The 24,379-nt window shown below is 40.1% G+C and overlaps 2 protein-coding genes across 2 annotated transcripts in view; both read left to right on the top strand.

Moving 5' to 3' along the window:
• Nucleotides 1–5,706, top strand: part of LOC121373139 (receptor-type tyrosine-protein phosphatase delta-like) — a 44,922-nt gene extending 39,216 nt beyond the window's left edge. Inside the window, exons 19-21 of the mRNA XM_041499591.1 lie at nt 226–346; nt 3,827–4,040; nt 5,487–5,706. Of these exons, the coding sequence (XP_041355525.1) occupies nt 226–346; nt 3,827–4,040; nt 5,487–5,651 (500 nt within the window). The 3' untranslated portion in view covers nt 5,652–5,706. The remainder of the gene's footprint in view (nt 1–225; nt 347–3,826; nt 4,041–5,486) is intronic.
• A 1,720-nt stretch (nt 5,707–7,426) lies between these two features.
• LOC121373408 (neogenin-like) overlaps nt 7,427–24,379 on the top strand; it is a 23,103-nt gene continuing 6,150 nt past the window's right edge. Inside the window, exons 1-9 of the mRNA XM_041500054.1 lie at nt 7,427–7,549; nt 7,975–8,169; nt 9,631–9,720; nt 10,987–11,298; nt 14,079–14,186; nt 16,663–16,857; nt 17,420–17,530; nt 18,601–18,813; nt 21,196–21,258. Of these exons, the coding sequence (XP_041355988.1) occupies nt 7,489–7,549; nt 7,975–8,169; nt 9,631–9,720; nt 10,987–11,298; nt 14,079–14,186; nt 16,663–16,857; nt 17,420–17,530; nt 18,601–18,813; nt 21,196–21,258 (1,348 nt within the window). The 5' untranslated portion in view covers nt 7,427–7,488. The remainder of the gene's footprint in view (nt 7,550–7,974; nt 8,170–9,630; nt 9,721–10,986; nt 11,299–14,078; nt 14,187–16,662; nt 16,858–17,419; nt 17,531–18,600; nt 18,814–21,195; nt 21,259–24,379) is intronic.

Here is a 24,379-nt window from a genome sequence, read left to right as displayed (position 1 = left end):
TTGGTTTGTTACAACTATTAAGATGACCAGAAACACATTGAATATACTGTCACTTATATTCTAAACAAAAAAATCTATTTAATATGTAACTTTAATCGTAGACATATTTTATTAGTCGGAAACATCTTACGATGCAGCAAACTCAGGAATATCCCTATAAAAACATTGTCAAGCTGTTACAGGCGTGTTATTAAACAGAACTCTGTGTGATTTGTTTTCTGTCAGATGTTCCACCCGGGCCTGTGTTGGGTGCTGTAGCGTCACCCATGTCATCAACGGAAATCTTGGTCCAGTGGATCGCACCAAAGAAAGGACCCGTCACCCGCTACCACGTCCGATATTGGAGGTGTGTGTGCTTACTAGCCTATCTGTAGGGTGTATACTACCAAATCAAATCCCATAGACGACAGTAGTAACATATGTGGCTAAAACTCCTACCTGCAGGGTATCAATCAACATAAACGCTACGGATGTAAATACTACCACTCCACATCTTTAAAGTGAATCATAAAACAAAATTGGGGTCAAGCTGCTCATTTCTGAGATAACGGGTAGCGTCTATGACTACCCTAGTTCCACACAAAATTCGAGTACCTTTTTTTATACAGGTACCCCATACATGTTTCAAGCACAAGGCTACCTGACACAGTGGCACTAGATGAAAGAAAATTGCATAAATCTTTTGCCCAGATGAAACTGTTTTTTTCACAACCAACACACTCACATTTATCACCAATCACAGGACTGGTGGTGTTCACTTCTCTATCAAAAGTTGGGTGCACCTCGAACTTTGACCCAGCCGGAAGTTATTTGGTTTAGTACTACCTTTATGGCATGATACTGGCCTCGGTGGTGTGGTGGTTAAGCCTTCGGTAAATAAGGCTGGTAGTTACAGGGTTCGCAGCCCGGTACCGGCTCCCACCAAGAGCGAGTTTTAATGACTCAATTGGAAGGTGAAAGACCACTACACCCTCTTCTCTCTCACTTACAACTAACAAGTAACCCACAGTCCTGGACAGACAGCCCAGATAGCTGACGTGGGTGTGCCCAGGACAGCGTGCTTGAACCTCAATTGGCTATAAGTATGAAAATAAGTTGAAATGAAATGAGAAGGGATATGTGACTGAAAGAAACTGGATGTCGCTCAGTGGGAGAGAGAAACTGGATGTCGCTCAGTGGGAGAGAGAAACTGGATGTCGCTCAGTGGGAGAGAGAAACTGGATGTCGCTCAGTGGCAGAGAGAAACTGGATGTCGCTCAGTGGGAGAGAGAAACTGGATGTCGCTCAGTGGGAGAGAGAAACTGGATGTCGCTCAGTGGCAGAGAGAAACTGGATGTCGCTCAGTGGGAGATGTCGCTCAGTGGGAGAGAGAAACTGGATGTCGCTCAGTGGGAGAGAGAAACTGGATGTCGCTCAGTGGCAGAGAGAAACTGGATGTCGCTCAGTGGGAGAGAGAAACTGGATGTCGCTCAGTGGCAGAGAGAAACTGGATGTCGCTCAGTGGCAGAGAGAAACTGGATGTCGCTCAGTGGGAGAGAGAAACTGGATGTCGCTCAGTGGGAGATGTCGCTCAGTTGGAGAGAGAAACTGGATGTCGCTCAGTGGGAGATGTCGCTCAGTGGCAGAGAGAAACTGGATGTCGCTCAGTGGGAGATGTCGCTCAGTGGGAGAGAGAAACTGGATGTCGCTCAGTGGGAGATGTCGCTCAGTGGGGGAGAGAAACTGGATGTCGCTCAGTGGGAGATGTCGCTCAGTGGCAGAGAGAAACTGGATGTCGCTCAGTGGGAGGGAGAAACTGGATGTCGCTCAGTGGGAGAGAGAAACTGGATGTCGCTCAGTGGGAGATGTCGCTCAGTGGCAGAGAGAAACTGGATGTCGCTCATTGGGAGAGAGAAACTGGATGTCGCTCAGTGGGAGAGAGAAACTGGATGTCGCTCAGTGGGAGAGAGAAACTGGATGTCGCTCAGTGGGAGAGAGAAACTGGATGTCGCTCAGTGGGAGAGAGAAACTGGATGTCGCTCAGTGGGAGAGAGAAAAACTGGATGTCGCTTAGTGGGAGAGAGAAACTGGATGTTGCTCAGTGGGAGAGAGAAACTGGATGTCGCTCAGTGGGAGAGAGAAACTGGATGTCGCTTAGTGGGAGAGAGAAACTGGATGTCGCTTAGTGGGAGAGAGAAACTGGATGTTGCTCAGTGGGAGATGTCGCTCAGTGGCAGAGAGAAACTGGATGTCGCTCAGTGGGAGAGAGAAACTGGATGTCGCTCAGTGGGAGATGTCGCTCAGAAACTGGATGTTGCAGAGAGAGAAACTGGATGTCGCTCAGTGGGAGAGAGAAACTGGATGTTGCTCAGTGGGAGAGAGAAACTGGATGTTGCTCAGTGGGAGAGAGAAACTGGATGTCGCTTAGTGGGAGAGAGAAACTGGATGTTGCTCAGTGGGAGATGTCGCTCAGTGGCAGAGAGAAACTGGATGTCGCTCAGTGGCAGAGAGAAACTGGATGTCGCTCAGTGGGAGATGTCGCTCAGTGGCAGAGAGAAACTGGATGTCGCTTAGTGGGAGAGAGAAACTGGATGTTGCTCAGTGGGAGAGAGAAACTGGATGTTGCTCAGTGGGAGAGAGAAACTGGATGTCGCTTAGTGGGAGAGAGAAACTGGATGTCGCTCAGTGGGAGAGAGAAACTGGATGTCGCTCAGTGGGAGAGAGAAAAACATGGGTTTTTTAATAGTGCACTTAATTGGATATAAGCACGAACATAAGTTGAAATAAGTGAATACTAACCTTTATGGCATGACATATTGGATGTTTCCAATGCCAAAACAATCATGGAAGACATGCTTTGACTATGCTTTAACTCATTTCACGATATGACGCATAGCTGACTCAAATGAACTCAATCTAATTAAAATTAGCTCCACTATTACTTGTGGATCTAAACACAGCCAGTTGGAGCTCATGTCCACCAATCAAAACCTTACTTGCAGAATCCTGCCAGTGATTTAAAACTAACAACACTGCGTAGTCCCCAATGTCCAGGTAACATTTCGTCTGTAAATAATAACTTAAATATTGACCAATCACACTTCGCCTTTTATAACATTATTTGGGAGCATACAAATTCTAAAAATATCGGGCGAGTCTATTTTAGTGGCCGCAGTACAGCGAACCATACCAATACGTACGGGGTGGGTTATCAGTTTTCAATTTTACATTAAAAATTATTTATTTATTTATAAAATTAAAAAAAACTAAATCAGTCTTCAGTTTTACATTACAAATTATTTATTTTATAAAATAAAACATGTTTTAAGGCATTCGTAATTCACACGAAACATGTCGTATACCCTCAGGATAATTCGGAATGTTTTCAAATTATTTTTAAATCACTGGCAGGATTCTGCAAGTAAGGTTTTGATTGGTGGACATGAGCTCCAACTGGCTGTCTTTAGATCCACATGTAATAGTGGAGCTAATTTTAATTAGATTGAAATGAACTCATCACTCTTTTTTACAGTGATTCATGAGTACATTCCATTACAGCTGTATATATTCAATTGGGCTCTATCCTGTGCACGTTTGGGTTTTCGTTAGAGTGGCAGTCTTCCTATGGGCGGTACAGGAGAGATGACAGGTCATGTCACGTAATTTCACGACACAACACATCACACGGCACAACACAACACAGCACAACAAAACAAAACCAGAAAAGCACCGACACAAGAACATGTATGGTTAAACTGTCCAGAGTGTACACCACATTTATTACTGTAATTGCTATCAGCAATAATATATTGCCTGTCTATACACTATAATACAGTGATGTTTTCAGGCCTGGTAAACGTGACAAAGAATCGGCCTGGCTGTTCTACCCCAACTCTCAGTACATCGCGGGAAGTCTGCGTAAAAACAGCGAATATCGCTTTGAGGTTATCCCGTACAACAGAGACCAGGCAGGGGAGACAACCGTCTTGTTTGCCACAACTATGGTGGATCGACCCGAAGAACCGCCAAGATCTGTGAAAATTAGATTCATCAACGCAACAGTATTCTTGTTTTGTTGTTGTTCTCGTTTTTATCATAGATGTATATCAATCAAGTTGAACTAAATAAATACAAAATGTAATGTTCACTTTAAACACTGTTAAAATATTTACTCTTTCTTGGTATTGACAAACATTTTTAATATATATCATAACAAAAATGTCTTGGCATATACTGTTCTGCCGATGGGAAAGTGTATAATATTAACTAGGTGAAACCTAAAAGCGAGGGCAAGTGAGATAAATTAATCAAGAAAAAGTCAGAAGCCTCCTTTAAAAGCCATATATCCCTATTTAATTCAAATGTTCGCCTGTTCAGGCTTCATCAGTGAAATTTTAAAACTAAGCTAAAAGAAGTCAAACCATACTGCATGAAAACATGAATATACTTTTTAAAATTGTAAGGTATATTAGCTGTGGGAATGATTATATGATAATAATGAATTAATTGGGCATATATATATATATATATATATATATATATATATATATAGATAGAGAGAGAGAGAGAGAGAGAGAGAGAGAGAGAGAGAGGAGAGAGAGAGAGAGAGAGAGAGAGAGAGAGAGAGAGAGAGAGAGGAGTGAGAGAGAGAGAGAGAGAGAGTGAGTGAGTGAGTGAGTGTGTGTGTGTGCGAGAGAGTGTTTGTGTTAGAGAGATAATGAGACAGAGAGAGTAATGTGAAGGAGAGAGAGAGAAAAAGACTAAGAGAAAATGTGTGAAAGAGAGAGAGAGAGAGAGAGAGAGAGAGAGAGAGAGAGAGAGAGAGAGAGAGAGAGAGAGACAGAGAGAGACAGACAGACAGACAGACAGACGACAGACAGAGACAAAGACAGTCAGATGAATAGAGGGAGGGAAGACGTGTTAGCGGTTGTATGCCAATTTAGAAAGGAGGTAAAGAGAAGAAATAGGGATATTGAAATGCACATGAAAAGGTAAAGAACAGCAGGGCTGTACCCTCCGGGGGGACGGGGGAGCAGCTGCCCCCTGATAATCTCACCTTTCATCTTAGGGTTTAATTTGTATAGTGTTTCATGTGTTTATAAAAAGTAGTGCCCCCCGCTAGGATTTTGATCAGGGTACGGCCCTGAAGAGAGGAAGTAAACCGAAGGGTAACGAAAACAGAAATGGATCACGATTTTAAAAACAAATTATGGAAAAAAACACCCTAAAATAACATGTTATATTTTAATCTGTTACTAAATATGTAGTTATATTTGAATGTAGATGTGAATTAATATCTGATTATACCTCGAGTTAATGATAAAGCTCTGGGACCTAATTTATTTTTCAGTCTTTTAGTAAATATGTAGTCCTTTTTAGTCCAAGTTGTCTGGTTATATACTTCTGTCCAGGTATAAACATCTTGTTGTATATCAGTCCACTTATAAATTTTAAAAATTGTATTTCAATTCACTGGTGATTATTTTTTTTATCTCATTATATTTCAGGCCATGACAGTTCACTGGGAGCCTCCCAGAAAAGAATACCAGAATGGACCAATCGCAGGCTACAAGATTGTTTTCAAACTGAAAGGAGGGAAGCGATTGGCTACATTCAGTGTCGACGGAGACAGGAGAAATTACACATTTAAAGGTGATAGAACATATGTATAGAAATGAATGTGAGATATTTAAAAGGATGAACAGAGGTGTCAGGCAAACAGAGGAAGTCCCCCGCCACCGAAAAATGTAAAGGTTTATTTTAGAAATGTATATTTACGCAAATGTCAATCTGATTAAAATTTGCTCCACTGGTAAATAAGTAGAGCTGATATCAATCAGACTGGCGCAAATCTCTCTCTCTCTCTCTCTCTCTCTCTCTCTCTCTCTCTCTCTCTCTCTCTCTCTCCTCTCTCTCTCTCTCTCTATATATACTATATAAAAATATATATAATCTATAATATAATATATATAAATATACATATGTGTGGTGTTGTGTGTGAATGTGTGTTATGATAGAGTCATGGCATGTGCTTTGATCTCAGACGAAACTTTATCTTAAACACGATATATGGTTCCAACTACGTCCTCAAGAAGACTGCCACTTTAGAGCACGCCTTATCGTATGCGTCCTCAATCCCCAACCTCTCAACAACATTAACAACACACACACACACACACCAAATGTTATACAGCTCCCGTATAGTGGTATAGGGGCATGTTGAAAGGGTACTCTCTCTCTCTCTGAATTCCCACACGGCTCTGTATAGAATAATATTTCAACCAAGGAAAGATAACAATTTTACAGAAATATTTTAATACATTTACTTAATGTGAAAGCTAACATTGAGTAGTTCATAATCCAAGATCACTTGCTAATCCTTTCTTTGATACTGAGCGACTTATTAATTATTAGGCGAATGGCTGTATTGCCAGTCTGACGCATTTTAATTACTGTGAAATCCTTCACTTTCCATGGGCTTAAATGTTCGTGATTTTGCTGTAAAAGCTACAACACACACATTTCTTCGGGCACCTAAATTTGTGGATTGAAAAGGTAGTATCATAAATTCGTATTGTATTTCCCGTTGTGTTCAATAAATTCAATTACCTGCAAGTCCATTAAAAAAAACCGGTAGCAAAACGAAAATTACAACACCACGAATAAAGTCGATTTCATAAGTACATTTTGTAATAATAGAACACATGCTTCTTAACCCCACCTCGCACACACGCACAAAACAAGCACACACATACACACACCACAGAGAGAATATATGGAGAAGGAGGGGAGGGAGAAAGAGGGGGATTGAGGAGGGTAGAGAGAAGGGAGAGAGATTAACAGAGAGGGGGAGTGGATAAGGGAGAAGAGAGAGAGAACGACAAGAGAGGAGGGGAGAGAGAGAGAGAGACACACACATGTAACACACACACACACAGATAGAAGAGAGATATATGAGTGCATGCGAGGGAGAGAGTTAAGGAAGGTAAAGGGAGAGAGAAGGGATTAGCTAGAAAGAGAGAGGAGGGAGGGAATACACAGACAGAGAAAAAAGAGAGAAAGTAGAGAGAGCACGAGAGAGGAGATAGACTTAGAGAGAGGAGATAGACTAGAGAGGGGAGGGAGACACACACATAGATATGAGGCTACATAGAAGAGGGAGAGATGGCGAGACCAGAGAGATGAGGACTGGGGATAGAGAGAGAGTATAGAGAGAGAGAGAATAGAGAATTATATATAGACGAATGAAGCGAAGATTGATCGAGGGAGAGACACAGAGAACGAGACGAGAGAAGAGAGGAGAGAGAGAGAGAAGATATGAGAGAGAGAGAGAGAGCAGAGAGAGAGAGAGAGCGAAGAAGAGCGATAGTATTCCCATGCGTTTATTCATTTAACTGTATGTTGACCATCTATTTTCATCACTCAATACCTGTAGGATGTTGTTTGGTGTTGTTTGTTGGTGAGGTCTCTTGAGCCGAGGTCAGACGTACAAGGTGCACGTTGACCGCCATGACAGCCAAAGGAGCGGGTCCATACTCCAAGTGGACAGTCGCCACCACCGACAAGATAGGTACGTTATTTATTTGATCTACAAACCTGTTACACATCTGGATAAAGTTGCAATCGAATGAAACATGAGTCTGTGACTTTGAAATAGTGAAATACCCTCTAAAATTAGACTAAAACTCGACTCCTGTTAACTCGATAACTGTTACTTCTCAGACGCACGTACGTTTTTAAAAATATGAGAAATGCATTTTGTGATATTAAAAAACACCAGGATGACCAAAAACACTTCGAATGTACGGAAATGGATAATCTAAACAATACAATCTAAGTAAAGTATGATTTATGTTATCAAAAATGGTTATAATTGTAAAAAAAAAAGATTTGTTAGTGTTTAAAAAGTAGCGTATGTCCCTTTAAAAAAAAAAAAAAAAAAAAAAAATATATATATATATATTAAAACTTCATGTGGCCATTTTCCCCCCTCAGCAATGACGCCTCCTGAAAGCCCCACGAGCATCCAGATCACGTCGACGTCGAACTCCATTCAGGTTTGGTGGACGCCTCCTCGCGATATTGGGGTTCCAGTGAACGGATACATCCTCGGGTACGGGCGATACATTCCCGAGGTCTTCAGAACAATTCTTGGTCCAGCGACACACAGATATAATATCACAAACTTACGTGAGTTCAGCTATTATATACTGAGAGAAAGAAGGTTTGTTTAGTTTAACGACACCACTAGAGCACATTGATTTATTAATCATCGGCTATTGGATGTCAAACAATTGGTAATTTTGATATATAGTCTTAGAGAGGAAACCCGTTACATTGTTCCATTAGTAGCAAGGGATCTTTTATATGCACCATCCCACAGACAGGATAACACATTCCATGGCCTTTGATATACCAGTCGTGGTGCACTATGACTGGAACGAGAATGGGCCCACCGACGGGGATCGAACCCAAACCGACCACGTGTCAAGCGAGCGCTTTACCACTGGGCTGCGTCCCGCCCCATATTGAGAGAAAGAAATAGGAGCATGCTTTGGTAGACAAAATTGCCGTCAGTATTAGCGTCACAATGGCTGAATAAAGTACAAAGATTTAATGTGGGATTGAATGTCAATAATGTGGGATTGAATGTCAGTAATGTGAGATTGAATGTCAGTAATGTGGGACTGAATGTCAGTAATGTGGGATTGAATGTCAATAATGTGGGACTGAATGTCAGTAATGTGAAATTGAATCTCAGTAATGTGGAATTGAATGTCAGTAATGTAAGATTTAATGTCAGTAATATGAGACTGAATGTCGGTAATTTGAGATTGCATGTCCGTAATGTGAGATTGAATGTCTGTGATGTGCGATCGAATGTTAATCATGTGACATTGAATGTCAATAATATCGGTAACATACTTAACTTTCCGACACAACAAAACAAGTGTTTTTTATACAATGATTGTACTATGGACCAGGGGCAATGGCGTAGAGGTGTGTGTGTGTGTGTGTGGGGGGGGGGGGGGGGGGGACGGGGGCCATGCCCCCCAATAAAACTTATTTTTAACTGTATTAAATTTTATAAAATGAAACAAACATACATACATATTGTGTGTCCACCCATCTTCCAATATAAAATCCTAGCTAGGCCAGTGGACAGGGCCCAATTTCACAAAACATCGTAAACCTAGTTTTGCACGTACATCTACGACTAAACCACAATTGTTATTACTATTATAGTACAACAAATATATATAGTTAAAAGTACACGTATTTAATTTTCTTTTGTTCTTAAAATGCTCCATCTTCTGTAGTGATGTAAAAGTCTCAGTGAAGTAGATGCCAAGCACGTGTAAACGTAGGCCTGGTATAACTGCTAGTCGCAGACGTAAACTTACGATGTTTTATCTAAAATAGGCCCCAGGGACCCGTTCCACAAAGCGATCTTAGCCCTAAGATCACCTTAAGTGCATAGCTACCTTATGCACTAAGGTGATCTTAGTGCTAAGATCGCTTCGTGGAACGGGGCCCAGGGGCGTAAGTACTTTGAATAAAAATATTGATTGATTGGAATAATTAAATAGCGTTATTTGTCTATGTTGTAATTAACTAAAGAACGTAATATTGTTTTTCTGTGTTTTGCAGGACACAAGTCCTTATACATCATCAGTGTAAGAGCGTTCAACGGAATAGGAGAGAGTTCTCCGAAATTTCTTGTTGGAGAGACCAAAGAAGGTGTGTGTATTTTATACAGGTTTAAATTTGTCAAATCTTTTCTTCTTTCTTTTTTTTTTTTTTTTTTTTTTTGCGGGGGAGGGGTAACATGCAGTCCTCCTATAGACGCCATAGAAAGGATTTCTCATCCTTGGTGTAGACAGTCCAACTAATGTTTATTTTTGTTTAAAGACACCACTAGAGCACATTGATTTATTAATAATCGGCTATTGTATGTCAAACACTAACTAATTCTGATATATTGTCTCAGAGAAACCCTCTGCACTTTACATTAGCACCATGGAAAGACAAAAAGACATGTTTTATTTAACGATGCACTCAACACATTTTATTTACGGTTATATGGCGTCAGACATATGGTTAAGGACCACACAGATACAGATATTGAAAGAGGAAACCCGCTGTCCCACTTCATGGTCTACTCTATCCGATTAGCAGCAAGGGATCTTTTATATGCACCATCCCACAGACAGGGTAGTACATACCACGGTCTTTGATATACCAGTCGTGGTGCACTGGCTTGAACGAGAAATAGCTCAATGGGCCCACCGACGTGGATCGATCCCACACCGACTGCGCATCGAGCGAACGCTGTACCACTGGGATACGTCCCGCCTCCTTGGCACCACGGAGTCTTTTCTATTCACTTTCCGGTAGATAAGACAGCACATACCACGACTTTTGATATACCTGCCGTGGAGCACTGGTTGACACAAGAGAAAAAAATAATCAGACAATGGGTCCATCAAGGGATTCGATCCTTCGACCCAAGCACCTCAGACGAGCGAGCGCATTACTGACTGAGCCGGATCGGTTGACCACAAGATATAAATCTGTCTTAGTTGGACAGTGAGAGAGAAAGAAGAAATAAGATGAAATTCAAAGGAGAGATAAAAGAGGAAAGGGGGCAGTAGTAAAATAAACAAAAACAAGATCCCCTTCTTCAGAGTTTACTTGAAGGAAGGAAGGAAGGAAATGGTTTATTTAACGACGCACTCAACACATTTTATTGACGGTTATTTGGCGTCGGACATATGGCTAAGGACAACTCAGATATGGAGAGAGGAAACCCGCTGTGGCTGACTTCATTGTGGCATTCACTTACTTTATAACAAAAGTCGCTAACCTCAACGCAGCTGTCACAAACTTCATGGTAGAAGACGAATACGTCAAGGTAGCTTTCGCAATATTGTCAAACCATTCATTTGACTCTGTTTTGTACACAAATATGATTTTTCATTTCAGTGATATTCTTTTATTTTTCAGACCTGAAAGCCACGTTCCCTCTGAAAGCGCCAATCAACGTCAAAGCAACCACTCTGTCACACAACGAGATAGCGCTGGGGTGGTTCGACCCGAGTTTGGGCAAACTACAGAAGCGCGTGGACAGTCGCTACTACATGTTACGCTACTCCGCGGTCAGTAACGACGTGTACAAGTTCGTGAACGCCACCAGGAGTCCGTTCGTCGTGGGCGACCTGATGGTGTTCACCAAGTACGAGTTCTCCGTCAGGGCGGTCAGAGGTGACGACCAGAGCGGCTGGAGTTTACCACAGTTTAACAAGACATCTCCGACAGGTGAGATTGAATCAGTGTCGCTAATGTGGACAATACATAAGTGACAGTTCATCTTGTTAGGTTATTGTCCAGTATGTAACGTTGTTCGTTCTTTGTCTATTTGTTAAATTATCGGTAAAATATCCGACTTCCCCCCTCCCCCTCCTCCCCTTTAATGTATATAGAAAAATTAAAATTGTTGATAAAAATAATTTCGGACAATGTAGTTTTGTTTTACTTCATTACAAAGTAATAAAGTAGACTTTTCATATTGTAATCTAATATTTTATGTTCCAAACTGTGAGAAATAGTAAAACATTCCCAACAGGTGAGAAATAGTAAAACATTCCCAACAGATGAGAAATAGTAAAACATTTCCACCAGGTGAGAAATAGTAAAACATTTCCACCAGGTGAGAAATAGTAAAACATTTTCACAAGGTGAGAAATAGTAAAACATGTCCAACAGGTGACAAATAGTAAAACATTTCCACCAGGTGAGAAATAGTAAAACATTTCCACCAGGTGAGGAATAGTAAAACATTCCCAACATGTGAGAAATAGTAAAACATTTCCACCAGGTGAGAAATAGTAAAACATGTCCACCAGGTCAGAAATAGTAAAACATTTTCACCAGGTGAGAAATAGTAAAACATTTCCACCAGGTGAGAAATAGTAAAACATTCCCAACAGGTGAGAAATAGTAAAACATTCCCAACAGGTGAGAAATAGTAAAACATGTCCAACAGGTGAGAAATAGTAAAACATTTCCACCAGGTGAGAAATAGTAAAACATTCCCAACAGGTGAGACATAGTAAAACATTCCCAACAGGTGAGAAATAGTAAAACATGTCCAACAGGTGAGAAATAGTAAAACATGTCCACCAGGTGAGAAATAGTAAAACATTTCCACCAGGTGAGAAATAGTAAAACATTCCCAACATGTGAGAAATAGTAAAACATGTCCTCCAGGTGAGAAATAGTAAAACATGTCCAACAGGTGAGAAATAGTAAAACATGTCCACCAGGTGAGAAATAGTAAAACATTTCCACCAGGTGAGAAATAGTAAAACATTTCCACCAGGTGAGAAATAGTAAAACATTTCCACCAGGTGAGAAATAGTAAAACATTCCCAACAGGTGAGAAATAGTAAACGATTTCCAACAGGTGAGAAATTGTAAAACATTGCAAATAATCAGAAAAACATGCCTAACATTTTGTTTGTTTGTTTTGTTTTGTTTAACGATACCGCTAGAGCACATTTATTTATTAATTGGTAATCAATCATTTGCTAATTCTGACACTGTCTCAGAGAGGAAACCTACTACATTGTTGCACTAGTAGCAAGGGATCTATTATATGCACCATCCCACAGACAAGATAGCACATACCACTTCCTTTGATTTAGCAGTGAAGTGCAATATAAAAAGTTTGTTTGTTTTATTTAACGACACCACTAGAGCACATTGATTTTTTTTTTATCTTATCATCGGCTATTGGACGTCAAACATATGGTCATTCTGACACTGTTTTTAGAGGAAACCCGCTGTCGTCACTTAGGCTACAGGCAGCAAGGGATCTTTTATTTGCGCTTCCCACAGGCAGGATAGCACAAATCATGGCCTTTGTTGAACCAGTTATGGATCACTGGTCGGTGCAAGTGGTTTACACCTACCCATTGAGCCTTGCGGAGCACTCACTCAGGGTTTGGAGTCGGTATCTGGATTAAAAATCCCATGCCTCGACTGGGATCCAAACCCATTACCTACCAGCCTGTAGACCGATGGCCTAACCACGACGCCACCGAGGCCGGTGAAGTGCAATATAACCTTAAACAAAATGTGTTGAGTCCGTCATTAAAGAAAGCATAGTTTCCTCTGTTTCCTTAGTTAACATGTATGTTTTGGCTATCAGTTCACATTGTTGTTCAATATTACAGTGTGTATATACGATTTTATTCCACAACGACACATATTAGTAATAATATCACAGGCACGGCGGAGCGGGAGGGGAAGCTTGGGGATGTAGTCCCCCTCCCAGTAATTCTAAATCAGAAATAATATTAGAGCTGAATTTTATTTGTAGAATGAAAGAAGTTGCACTTTAGGATATCTAGTTTTAAAAATTTTGCGGGGCAGAGGCGGATTATGGGGGGTTCCCAGTTGCACGGAACCCATCCACCCCTCCCGGCTAAATGAAACTAACCCCACCACGTAGATCTAAATTGATGTCCATGTAAAATTTCAAATTATAAACATTTACATCTGTTTCGGACCCCCCCCCCCCCACCCCCACCTTACCTAAAGCATAATCCGCCACTGCAGTGGAACATACCCCTGAACCGGCTAATAACTTTGCTTTGTACCCTTGATCTCAATGATCCCCGCCCCATCCCCCAATGTCTTATTTGCTTCCGCCGTGCCTGTATCAATGTTATAGTGAGTATATACGATTTTACCCTTAATCTCAATGATCCCCGCCCCCTCCCCCAATGTCTATTTGCTTCCGCCGTGCCTGTATCAATATTATAGTGAGTATACACGATTTTACCCTTGATCTCAATGATCCCCGCCCCCTCCCCCAATGTATATTTGCTTTCGCCGTGCCTGTATCAATGTTATAGTGAGTATATACGATTTTACCCTTGATCTCAATGATCCCCGCCCCCTCCCCCAATGTCTATTTGCTTTCGCCGTGCCTGTATCAATATTATAGTGAGTATATACCATTTTATTGCAAAACAGATATTCTATAGATATTCATCTGTGAGTTAATTATATTATCTGTTTAACAATGACAGTTCCGCTGGATGCTCCCCGAGAACTCACAGTTCTGATGGATTCTAAAAGTCCTTCGACATTAACCATCAGCTGGCTTCCTCCCCAGACACCTAACGGAATCATTGAAGGTGTGTACACTACTGTAATATCGTGTGAAACATTATTTTAAATATAAGTAGAAATCAAAGTTTACATGGCTAGGTACCTATATAGTACTGTTAATTATCGCACACATGCTCAATTCATATTCTATCAAACTATTGACAAACGAGAGAAAGAACCGCATACACTGACTGTATTTTTAAAGTAAACTTTCATATACCTATATGTAAACTATACAAATCATGTAAACTAAACAAGACAAATAATACCACTATGGTTTATAAATGTAATAATAAAAAACTGTTATGGTTTCTGTCAGTCTAGGTAATAGAAGAAGGATTAAATACGGGAATCAAGATAATAAGTATAAATAAATCAATCAATCAATCAATAAACTAATAACACACACACATACACACATACACACACATACACACACACACACACATACACACACACACATACAAACACATACACACACATACACACACACACATACACACACACACACATACACACACAAACAAACACACATACACACACACAAACATACACACACACAAACACACACACGCACAAGCACACACACACACACACACACACAAACACACACACAAACACACACACACACACAAACACACAAACACACACACACACACAACCACACACACACACACACATACGCACGTACGTACGCACGCGCACACACACAAACACACACACATACACACAAACAAACAAACACACACCCACACACACACACACACACACACACACACACACGAAGTTCTGAGATACTGTAGTCCTATTATACAGTGCTGTCCGGTGTATCGGCGCACCTAAGCTTTCAAGGACCATTTTCTATATGAACATTGTGAAATATTTAATAAAATGCGTCTCTCACCAATGAAGAAGTGCATAATCTGAAATACACTACAAACTGTTTTATGTCTGTAGTAAATAAACATTTTAAAATGGTGCATAAATATAGGCACCCCCTTGTATCCAAAACGATTTGCATGTCCGGTAATTCGGCGCAATAGATGTGGATCGTTGACCCCGCTATTTATAAACCGCCCATGACCTCACTTTTAGCCCATAAACGCTACACTATTGTCCCAGAATTATTTTGTACTTTTTTGTTTTGTCTTGTTAAAAATATTACTATGAAAATGAACGATCACACATCACCCATCTCATGATCAGTTTCGGAATCGTTTTCTTGAGTGGCACAGTACTGCAGATGCATACATGTTCATTGTCATGCATGGCTAAGATGCCTACATGGATTTTATTTTTCTCGGATAGATTGTGCACACACGTGGATCTTATTTCGCTTTTATTTTTTATAACAATGTGACAATTGTGAACTGGAATGACTGTCAATTAAGGTGTACAATTTTCGTTTTGTTTGCATTTGTCTGTTTTGATTTTCGGTTTAAATAAAAAATGACCGAACAAAAATAATTACATTTATACTGTTTACTATAATTTTTAAAATGCGGGAAAGGTGTTTTTAGACTGGTTTTAACATTCTTAATATCAATTGTCAATAAGGATGACCTACTTCGCGTTTATAAACACGAAAACAGGTGAATGATTTATTTTGAAATTATTATATAATTATTGATAATTCTAAAAAAAAATTAATTGCACCCTTAACGATAAATATGTTGATACTTATTGAAAAAGGAATTGAACTTTAATTCGTTAAAAACTCCGACAACATGACAACTTCCTAAGCATACTCAAGCAAAATACCAAGTGCGCCGAATCACCGGACGCGCCGATACACCGGACACGGTTGTACTAACATTTCATGTTTTAACGTATGAACTGTTGATGGTGGGGAAATGGAAGGTGTAACATAAACACTGACCGTATTTTGGCCAAGATCAGCTTTCCGCTTGGAAACAAAGTGTCTGGCAGTGGGTCATGGACACATATTATATTCACGACCCAGTCATAACCTACATTTTGGAATTGCTGATGTGCAGAGATACGGCACTGAATGTGCTAATTGAAGATTTGTAGTCGTCAGGTATATGTATTTTACATACGTTTGAACTTCTGTATAGTTTGGTATAGTACTGATAGTACATTCACGCAGTATATCTTACGGGTTTTTTTTTTTTTACGGCAGAAAAGACCATCGATTTAAGATTTAAATATAATGGATTTATATATAATATATCATACTTATGAAAATAATCTTTAGTTTGAAATTGTCTTTATTGTCAAGCTGAAGAACATCTATGTGTCCCCATGTCTCTGTCTCTCGTCTGTCTTTCTCTCTGTCTGTTTTAATTCCTTTCTGTCTGTCTCTGTCTGTCTCTGTCTGTCTCTCTCTCTCTCTCTCTCTCTCTCTCTCTCTCTCTCTCTCTCTCTCTCTCTCTCTCTCTCTCTCTCTCTCTCTCTCTCTCTCTCTCTCTCTCTCTCTCTCTCTCTCTCTCTCTCATCATCACAGTCAAATACGATAATCAATAATTTTATTATCTCCAGAATATTTTCTGTACAAGACCTCTGACCCGTCACTGGAACTCAAATACTGGGTGGTGGAGACGACGCCGGGAACTAAGTTGACCAAGACTATCAACAACGTCACTCCTCACACGATTTTACACTTCCAGGTTCAAGCACGAAATGTGGCCGGGTACGGGCCGCTGTCCGAGGTTGTTATTTACAGTCCAGTCACAGGTAATTATACATTAAAGAAAAAAATATCATGATATATCGTAATATGTTTAGCCTCTACATACAGCGTAAAATTATTTAGTATTTAGAGCAAGTTTCGTTAAGAGATTTTACAGAAAATACATGTTACTAATTGATGAGATTTTATCAAGGGGTGGTGGGGGTTCTACACATATGTGACCACTAATATTGAAATACATGTTATGTTAGACATCAAACATGATTCTGTTTCCCATCGTGCTGACGTGGTATGTGCTATCCTGTCTATGGGATGGTGCATATAAAAGACCCCTTGCTACTAACTGAAAAGAGTAGCCCATGAAGAGACGACAGCGGGTTTCCTCCCTTAAATATATGTGTGGTCCTTGTCCATATGTCCGACGCCATATAACCGAAAATAAAATGTGTTGGGTGCGTCATTAAATAACACATTTCCTTCCATCGTGCTGGGGTGTTGCTAAACATTAATTCGTGCTGGGGTGTTGCTAAACATTAATTCGTGCTGGGGTTTTGCTAAACATTAATTCGTTCATTCTGATTCTGTTCCGCGTTTTGCTTCGTGCAGACTCTGCTGCAGCGCCCTCTAACGTCAATGTCTCTGCTCTGAATGGAAACCGGTCTACGTCTATTGAAGTCAGCTGGAGCATGCCGGAGAAGCCGACAGTTGAGATAACAGGTTTGTGTATTCATTGTCATATACAGAGATCATTACCTGTCATGCCTACAATTCAGATAACAGGTTTGTGTATTCATTGTCATATACAGAGACGGGGATTCTGCCAGAGGATAGAACGGGTAAAATGTCACCTCCACCATCCCACCACCCCGTTGGAACTCATGTCCAGTTGACCTTTCATTCGGCCAATCAAAACCTTACTTGCAAAATCATGCCAGTGATTTGAAAAAGAATTTGAAAACATTCTCCCGATTAACGTTATAAAAGGCGAAGTGTGATTGGTCGATATTTATTTTATTATTTATAGACGAAATGTCACCTGGACATGCGAGTCCACGCAATACTATTAGATCTACTGGTAGACCAGTAGAGCTAATTTTAATCAGATTGGATTGCTGCCAAACATATACATGTATATAGCGTTACAAACGAATAACTACACATTTTTACATGGATTACGACTAATTTTGCGGTTATAATGATGGGGAAATGTGGTAGAAAGGTCTTAGGTTAGCACATTTTGCCCGAATATCTCCATCGTTTTTGCCCGAATTTGGGAATTTGCCCTAGCATTAGAGGGGAATCTGTCTCCTCCCACCACCACCCTGCCCTCTGTCTCGTACGCTTATGAGTATACATATAGGTAATAATACACGAGTGACCGTTAGATACCATTTATCTCACAACGAGTTGTTTTAAAATGATACGTTTTTAAACAGAGTTGTGAGATAAATGGTATCTAACGGACACGGATGTATTATTCTATTTCTTACATATCCTCAAAAACAAGGTTTAAACAAATTTTAACATCTTTTTCGACTGAAATGTTGTCAGGTTAACTATACGTCACAGTGTAATCGATTTCCACCGTGTTGCTTTTTATTGGCTGTATGGCACTGGTGACCTGGTCATCACCTAGGAGCAGCCAGTCGTGTGTCTTGAAAAATTGTTAACACACGTACGTATGTAAACAACCAGGTGTTGTGAAAAAATAATGCATGGTGTTCTCACCAACGGGTGTGTAAGAAATGTCTTGTTCTTGTGTTTGAGTTCTACGATTACTTCCCCAGGCTATATCGTGTACTACAGAGTCCAGGGATCAGGGGAAGACTACGAGGATGATGCAGATGATCTGTCGTGGATGGTGCACGATGAACGCGGATTGTCGACAGTCATCCTTGACCTTCAGCACAACCTGACCTACGAGTTCAAGGTCGGGGCGAGGTACTCTGGAGGATTTGGTCCTGTCTCTGAAGTAGTTGTCTACACAACATCAGCTAAAGGTACTACATTTACTTAACAGTTCGTTCTGCAGGCTAGTAGAAACGGGGAGGGGGAGTTGGGGGAGGTCACACATAAAATAGTATGAAATCCTTTATTTTCGTGATTGTTTTTCCATTACCACAGTTTGACACCCAATAGCCGATGTAGTTTTCGTGCTGGGGTGTCGTTAAACATTCATTCATTCATTCATTTATTCATTCATTCATTCATTCATTCATTCATTCATTCATTCATTTATTCATTCATTTATTCATTCATTCATTCATTCATTTATTTTCGTGAATTTAATTGTTTATGGTTTTGCAAAAACTAATTAAAAAAATAAATAAAGACACACACACACAGACACACACACACACGCGCGCGCACACACACACACACACACACACACATACACACACCAACAACAAACAAACAACAAACAAACCCCCAGATAAACAAGAAAAAGAAATGAAGGAAAAAACAAACAAATCTCAAAACAAACCATAAATCACATTTACATGGGTACTTAAATTCGTTGATCGTAAAGGTGACATAATTAATTTTATATTTATATATGCATTACATTTTTCGTTATCTTCTTAAATCTGTTTAGTGCGTCGTTAAATAAAACATTTCCTTCCTTCCTTCTGTTTAGTTCACACAGTACATGAAACTAGACCACCACAAAAAACAAAACATTCTCCCATACATATACTTGTAACAGACACGATTTGGCCTTTAAAATTTTTGGTAATTTATCATCCCGTTGTCAAGGCCCTAGCTAGGATCGTTTGTTTGGGGGGGGGGGGGGGGGGGGGTACGGAGTAGTTAATAGTCTAAAACTCCTTAAACAGTTAAGAAGATAATGTTCTTTACGTTTCTAGAATGCTTTCTGGATTGTTGCCCCCCCCCCCCCCCCCCCCCCCCCCCCCCCCCCCCCCCCCCCCCGCTAGCTACGGTCCTGGTTGTGTAGAAAGTTTTGAAATTCGTGTTTTATGCTCTTGCTAACAAATACTATTTCTGATAAGAAAAAAACCCCAAAATAAAAACAAATAAAAAAACAAAACAAAAAACAAACAACAACAATCAAACAAACAAACAAACAAAACAAAACCCGCAACAACAAACTAGTTTAGAAATTAATATTGGATTTCTTTTGTCCATTTTGACATCCCATCAAAAGTGCATACACTTTTCCATGACACATTTCCTGCTGGGCATATACACATTGTTTCACTGCGAAATAAAATGAAGAAAATAACTTCGATCATTCCAAGGGTTGGTTGAATGGTTGTGGTTGAATTGTTGGTTGAATGGCTGTGGTAGAAGGGTTGTGGTTGAAGAGTTGTTAGAAGGGTTAGTTGAAGGGTTGTGGTTGAAGGGTTGGTTGAATGGTTTGTTGAATGGTTGTGGTTGTGGTTGAAGGGTTGTGGTTGAAGAGTTGGTTGAAGGGTTGTGGTTGAAGGGTTGGTTGAAGGGTTGGTTGAATGGTTGTGGTTGAATGAGTGTTGTTGAATGAGTGTTGTTGAATGGATGGTTGGTTGAATGGATGGTTGGTTGAATTGTTGGTTGACTGAATTGTTGAATGGTTGGTTGAATGGCTGGTTGAATGGTTGGTTGAAGGGTTGATTGAAAGGTTGGTTGACTGAATTGTGGAATGGTTGGTTGGGTGGTTGGTTGAATGGTTGGTTGAAGGGCTGGTTGAAGGGTTGGTTGAATGGTTGGTTGAATGGTTGGTTGAATGGATGGTTGACTGAATTGTTGGCTGATTGCTTTATTAATCGATTTTCTTATTTATTCATTCATTCATCCATCCATCCATCTATCCCCTTAATTGATCTGATGGATGGATGGATCGATCGATCGATCGAAGGATGTATGGATGGATGGGTTGATTGGTTGATTAAATAATATTTTTAACGACAGCTCTAGAGCACATTGATTAATTAATCATCGGCTATTGGATATCATACATATAGTAATTCTGAATCGTAGTCATCAGAGGAAACCCGCTACATATTTCCTAACGCAGCAAAATATCTTTTATATGCATCTTCCCACAGACAGGAAAGCACATACCACGGCATTTGACCAGTTGTGATGCACTGGTTGCAACGGTTGGCTCTGGGTTGGAACCTGTACCGGGCTGCGAACCCTGTACCTACCAGCCTGTAGTCCAATGGCTTAACCACTGCACCACCGAGGCCGGTAACTGACTGAACTAAATCCTGCCCTCTTGAATGATCTACGCGTGTACTGATTCATATAGTCATAGATCGATCGATCAATCGAATGTGATTGATTGATTGATTGGTGACACCCCCCACTTTGACTTTATTTTATAATTCGATTGACTAACACAGACTATTTTTATGTATTAAAATATTTTTAAACTACAGATGACGAGATGGGGATAGCAGAATATACAGACCATTATGAAGACAATGGTGATGATGAAGAAGGTAACTTGATCTCTTTATTTATTAGCCAGCGGTTTCTTAAAGGGACATACCCTAGTTTTGAAACACTAAGACATATTTTTTACTATTAGAGCCGTTTTTCATAACTTAAATCATACTTTACTTAGATTTTATCCATTTCCGTACATTCGAAGTGTTTTTGGTCATCCTGGTGTTTTTAATATCACAAAATGCATTTCTCATAGTTTTAAAAACGCACGTGTGTCTGAGAAGTTTGTAGATTAAATAGACTTAGAGTGCATTTTCATGGGCTGAAACTAGGGTCTGTCCCTTTAATAATGTTTCACTTGTGACAAATAGATGTCCCCAATCAGCGCAGACTGAGAACAAAATCAAGCAAATGTCAGAGTAGGCACAGCGGAGCGGGGGGGGGGGGGGGGGGTAGGGTCTAGGGGGCTCCTCTCCCGACAATAATTCTGAATAAAAAATATGATTGGTAGTAAATCTGAATTGTACTTGTAGAATACAGGAAATTGCATTTCAGGACATCCAATTTTCAAACGTTTACGGCGGAGCATACCCCGGAACCCCCTAGAAACTTTGTTTTGCGTCCTCGATCTCAGCTCCACCCCCACCCCCGCACCTCCCAATATCAACTTGCTCTCGCCGTTTTTGCATTGTTGTCAAGTGCTGTAAGACAGTTAGTTGCTTAGAACTCCTTTGCCTTTGTTGATGGTAGCAACGAAGATACAGTTAAAGCTATTGGCGTGTTAAACATGGGTGATGACTTTATGTTGCCAGGACGGGACGTAGCCCAGTGGTACAGCGTTCGCTTAATGCGCGGTCGGTCTAGGGTCGATTTCCCGTCGGTGGGCCCATTGGGCTATTTCTCACTCCAGCCAGTGCCCCACAACTGGTGTAACAAAGGCCGTGGTATGTACTACCCTGTCTGTGGGATGGTGCATATAAAAGATCCCTTGCTGCTAATCGAAAAGAGCAATCTAATTAAAATTAGCTCCACTATTCGGGTGAATTACGAAATATGCCGGAAACTAATTGCAATATAAAATTTTATATAAATTTGTTTCAAGACGAAAACAAAACCCGTGATGGTATGGCCATAAAATCTGTTTATACTAGTATATAATCCAAAGTTTATTACTTTTCCCCTGTTTTCTTCAATGTTGAAATAGACCAACAAGTTCGCCTATTGTATAAATAGTCTCACCCGATAGTTTTAGAATTTGTATGCTCCCGAATAACGCTATAAAAGGCGAAGTGTAATTTGTCGATATTTAAATTGTTATTTATAGATGAAATGTCACGTCGACATAGGAGTCCACGCAATGCTGGTAGACCCAGTAGAGCTAAATTTAATCAGATTGTCGAAAAGAGCAGCCCATAAAGTGGCGACAGCGGGTTTCCTATCTCAATATCTGTGTGGTCTTTAACCATATGTCCCACGCCATATAACCGTAAATAACATGCGTTGAGTGCGTCGTTAAATCAACAATTTCCTTGTGTTGTCATTGCTCAGTCATCTAAGTCTAATATTGTTTGTTAGGTGTTTTGTTGGGGTTTTTTTGGGGGAGGGGGTATTCGTTTTTTGGTTTGTTGTTGTTTTGTGTTGTTTTCGGGTGTTCTATTTTTATTCTTTCTTTTTTTTTAACTTTACGTGAAAAGGAGAAATATACGTATTACTTTTCCGACTGCGATAGCGGCGACGGCGACGTCAACTTTTACGTTAAAAGTTCGCGTTTAGCTCCGTTTCTCACAAACTGTAAGACCTAGATCAATGAAATTTGGTTTGTAATTCCACCTACTGATGTTTATTACAATGCATTTGGGGAAAAGTAATTAAAATCGAAATTTAATTGAATGTTTTGGGGGTTTTTAATTTAATTTTTATTATTATTTTTTTTTAAATCAATTTTATTTTGTTGAGATGAACATCTGTCAGCAGTATAATAATACGTTTATGGTAGGAAATATATTTAATTCCGTGGAGTTCTTGTGGGTTTTCTTTTTTTAAACAACGACCAGTGTATTGCTATTACTTACCTGTCAGGTAAAACGTGTTTACCGTTAGGCGGAATCAACATGTCGTTCACTGGACGCTAGTAGTAAGATTTATTATTTTAATTATTAGAACCTGACAGGTAAGAGATGTATTCCCCCATCACAATCAATATATATATATATACTTGTATATATACACTACAGAAGACATACGGTAAACTGAAATTCTAACTGAAAAACGCTAATGAGTTTCTTGTCCGTGGCATTGTTAATTACACTAGCAGGCGTGGGGACAGGAGCGGAGCCATCTCGGGTCACTGGGGGAGGATACTTAATTACACTCAGAATACCTAGCAGGCGTGGGGACAGGAGCGGAGCCATCTCGGGTCACTGGGGGAGGATACTTAATTACACTCAGAATACCTAGCAGGCGTGGGGACAGCAGCGGAGCCATCTCGTGTCGCTGTGGGAGAATACTTAATTACACTCAGAATACCTAGCAGGCGTGGGGACAGCAGCGGAGCCATCTCGTGTCGCTGGGGGAGGATACTTAATTACACTCAGAATACCTAGCAGGCGTGGGGACAGCAGCGGAGCCATCTCGTGTCGCTGGGGGAGGATACTTAATTAGGACACTTCTCTTCCTCTTCTTCCTCATCCCCAGAAAGATATTGTTTCTCTTTTTTCTTTCTTTCTTTTTTAAATTTTACATATATATATTATATATATATATAATTTCTATTATTATTATTATTATTATTATTTATTTATTTTTATTATTTATTGATTTATTTTATTTTGTGTTTTTGGGGGGATGTTCGGATTTGATTTATCTATATATTTTCAAAGAAGTCTTTTAGTTTTATATTACACAAAATCAAGTTAATTATATTTCATATGGTACAAACAATTGTAAATAATATATTAAAAAAAAAATTGTATACAACATACAATTGTACAGTAATGACTCGAGGCCCCAACCTTCACATTGCTCTTGTTTGGGGCGGAACGCAGCCCAGTGGTACAGCGCTCGCTCGACGCGCGGTCGGTGTGGGATCGATCCCCGTCAGCGGACCCATTGGGCTATTTCTCGCTCCAGCCAGTGCACCAACCAGTGCTGATCGAAAAGAGTAGCCCACGAAGT

This window comes from Gigantopelta aegis, chromosome 5, assembly GCF_016097555.1.
Source record: "Gigantopelta aegis isolate Gae_Host chromosome 5, Gae_host_genome, whole genome shotgun sequence".
In the NCBI taxonomy this organism is placed as follows: Eukaryota; Metazoa; Mollusca; class Gastropoda; order Neomphalida; family Peltospiridae; genus Gigantopelta; species Gigantopelta aegis.
This window is presented reverse-complemented; position numbering and strand designations above follow the sequence as displayed.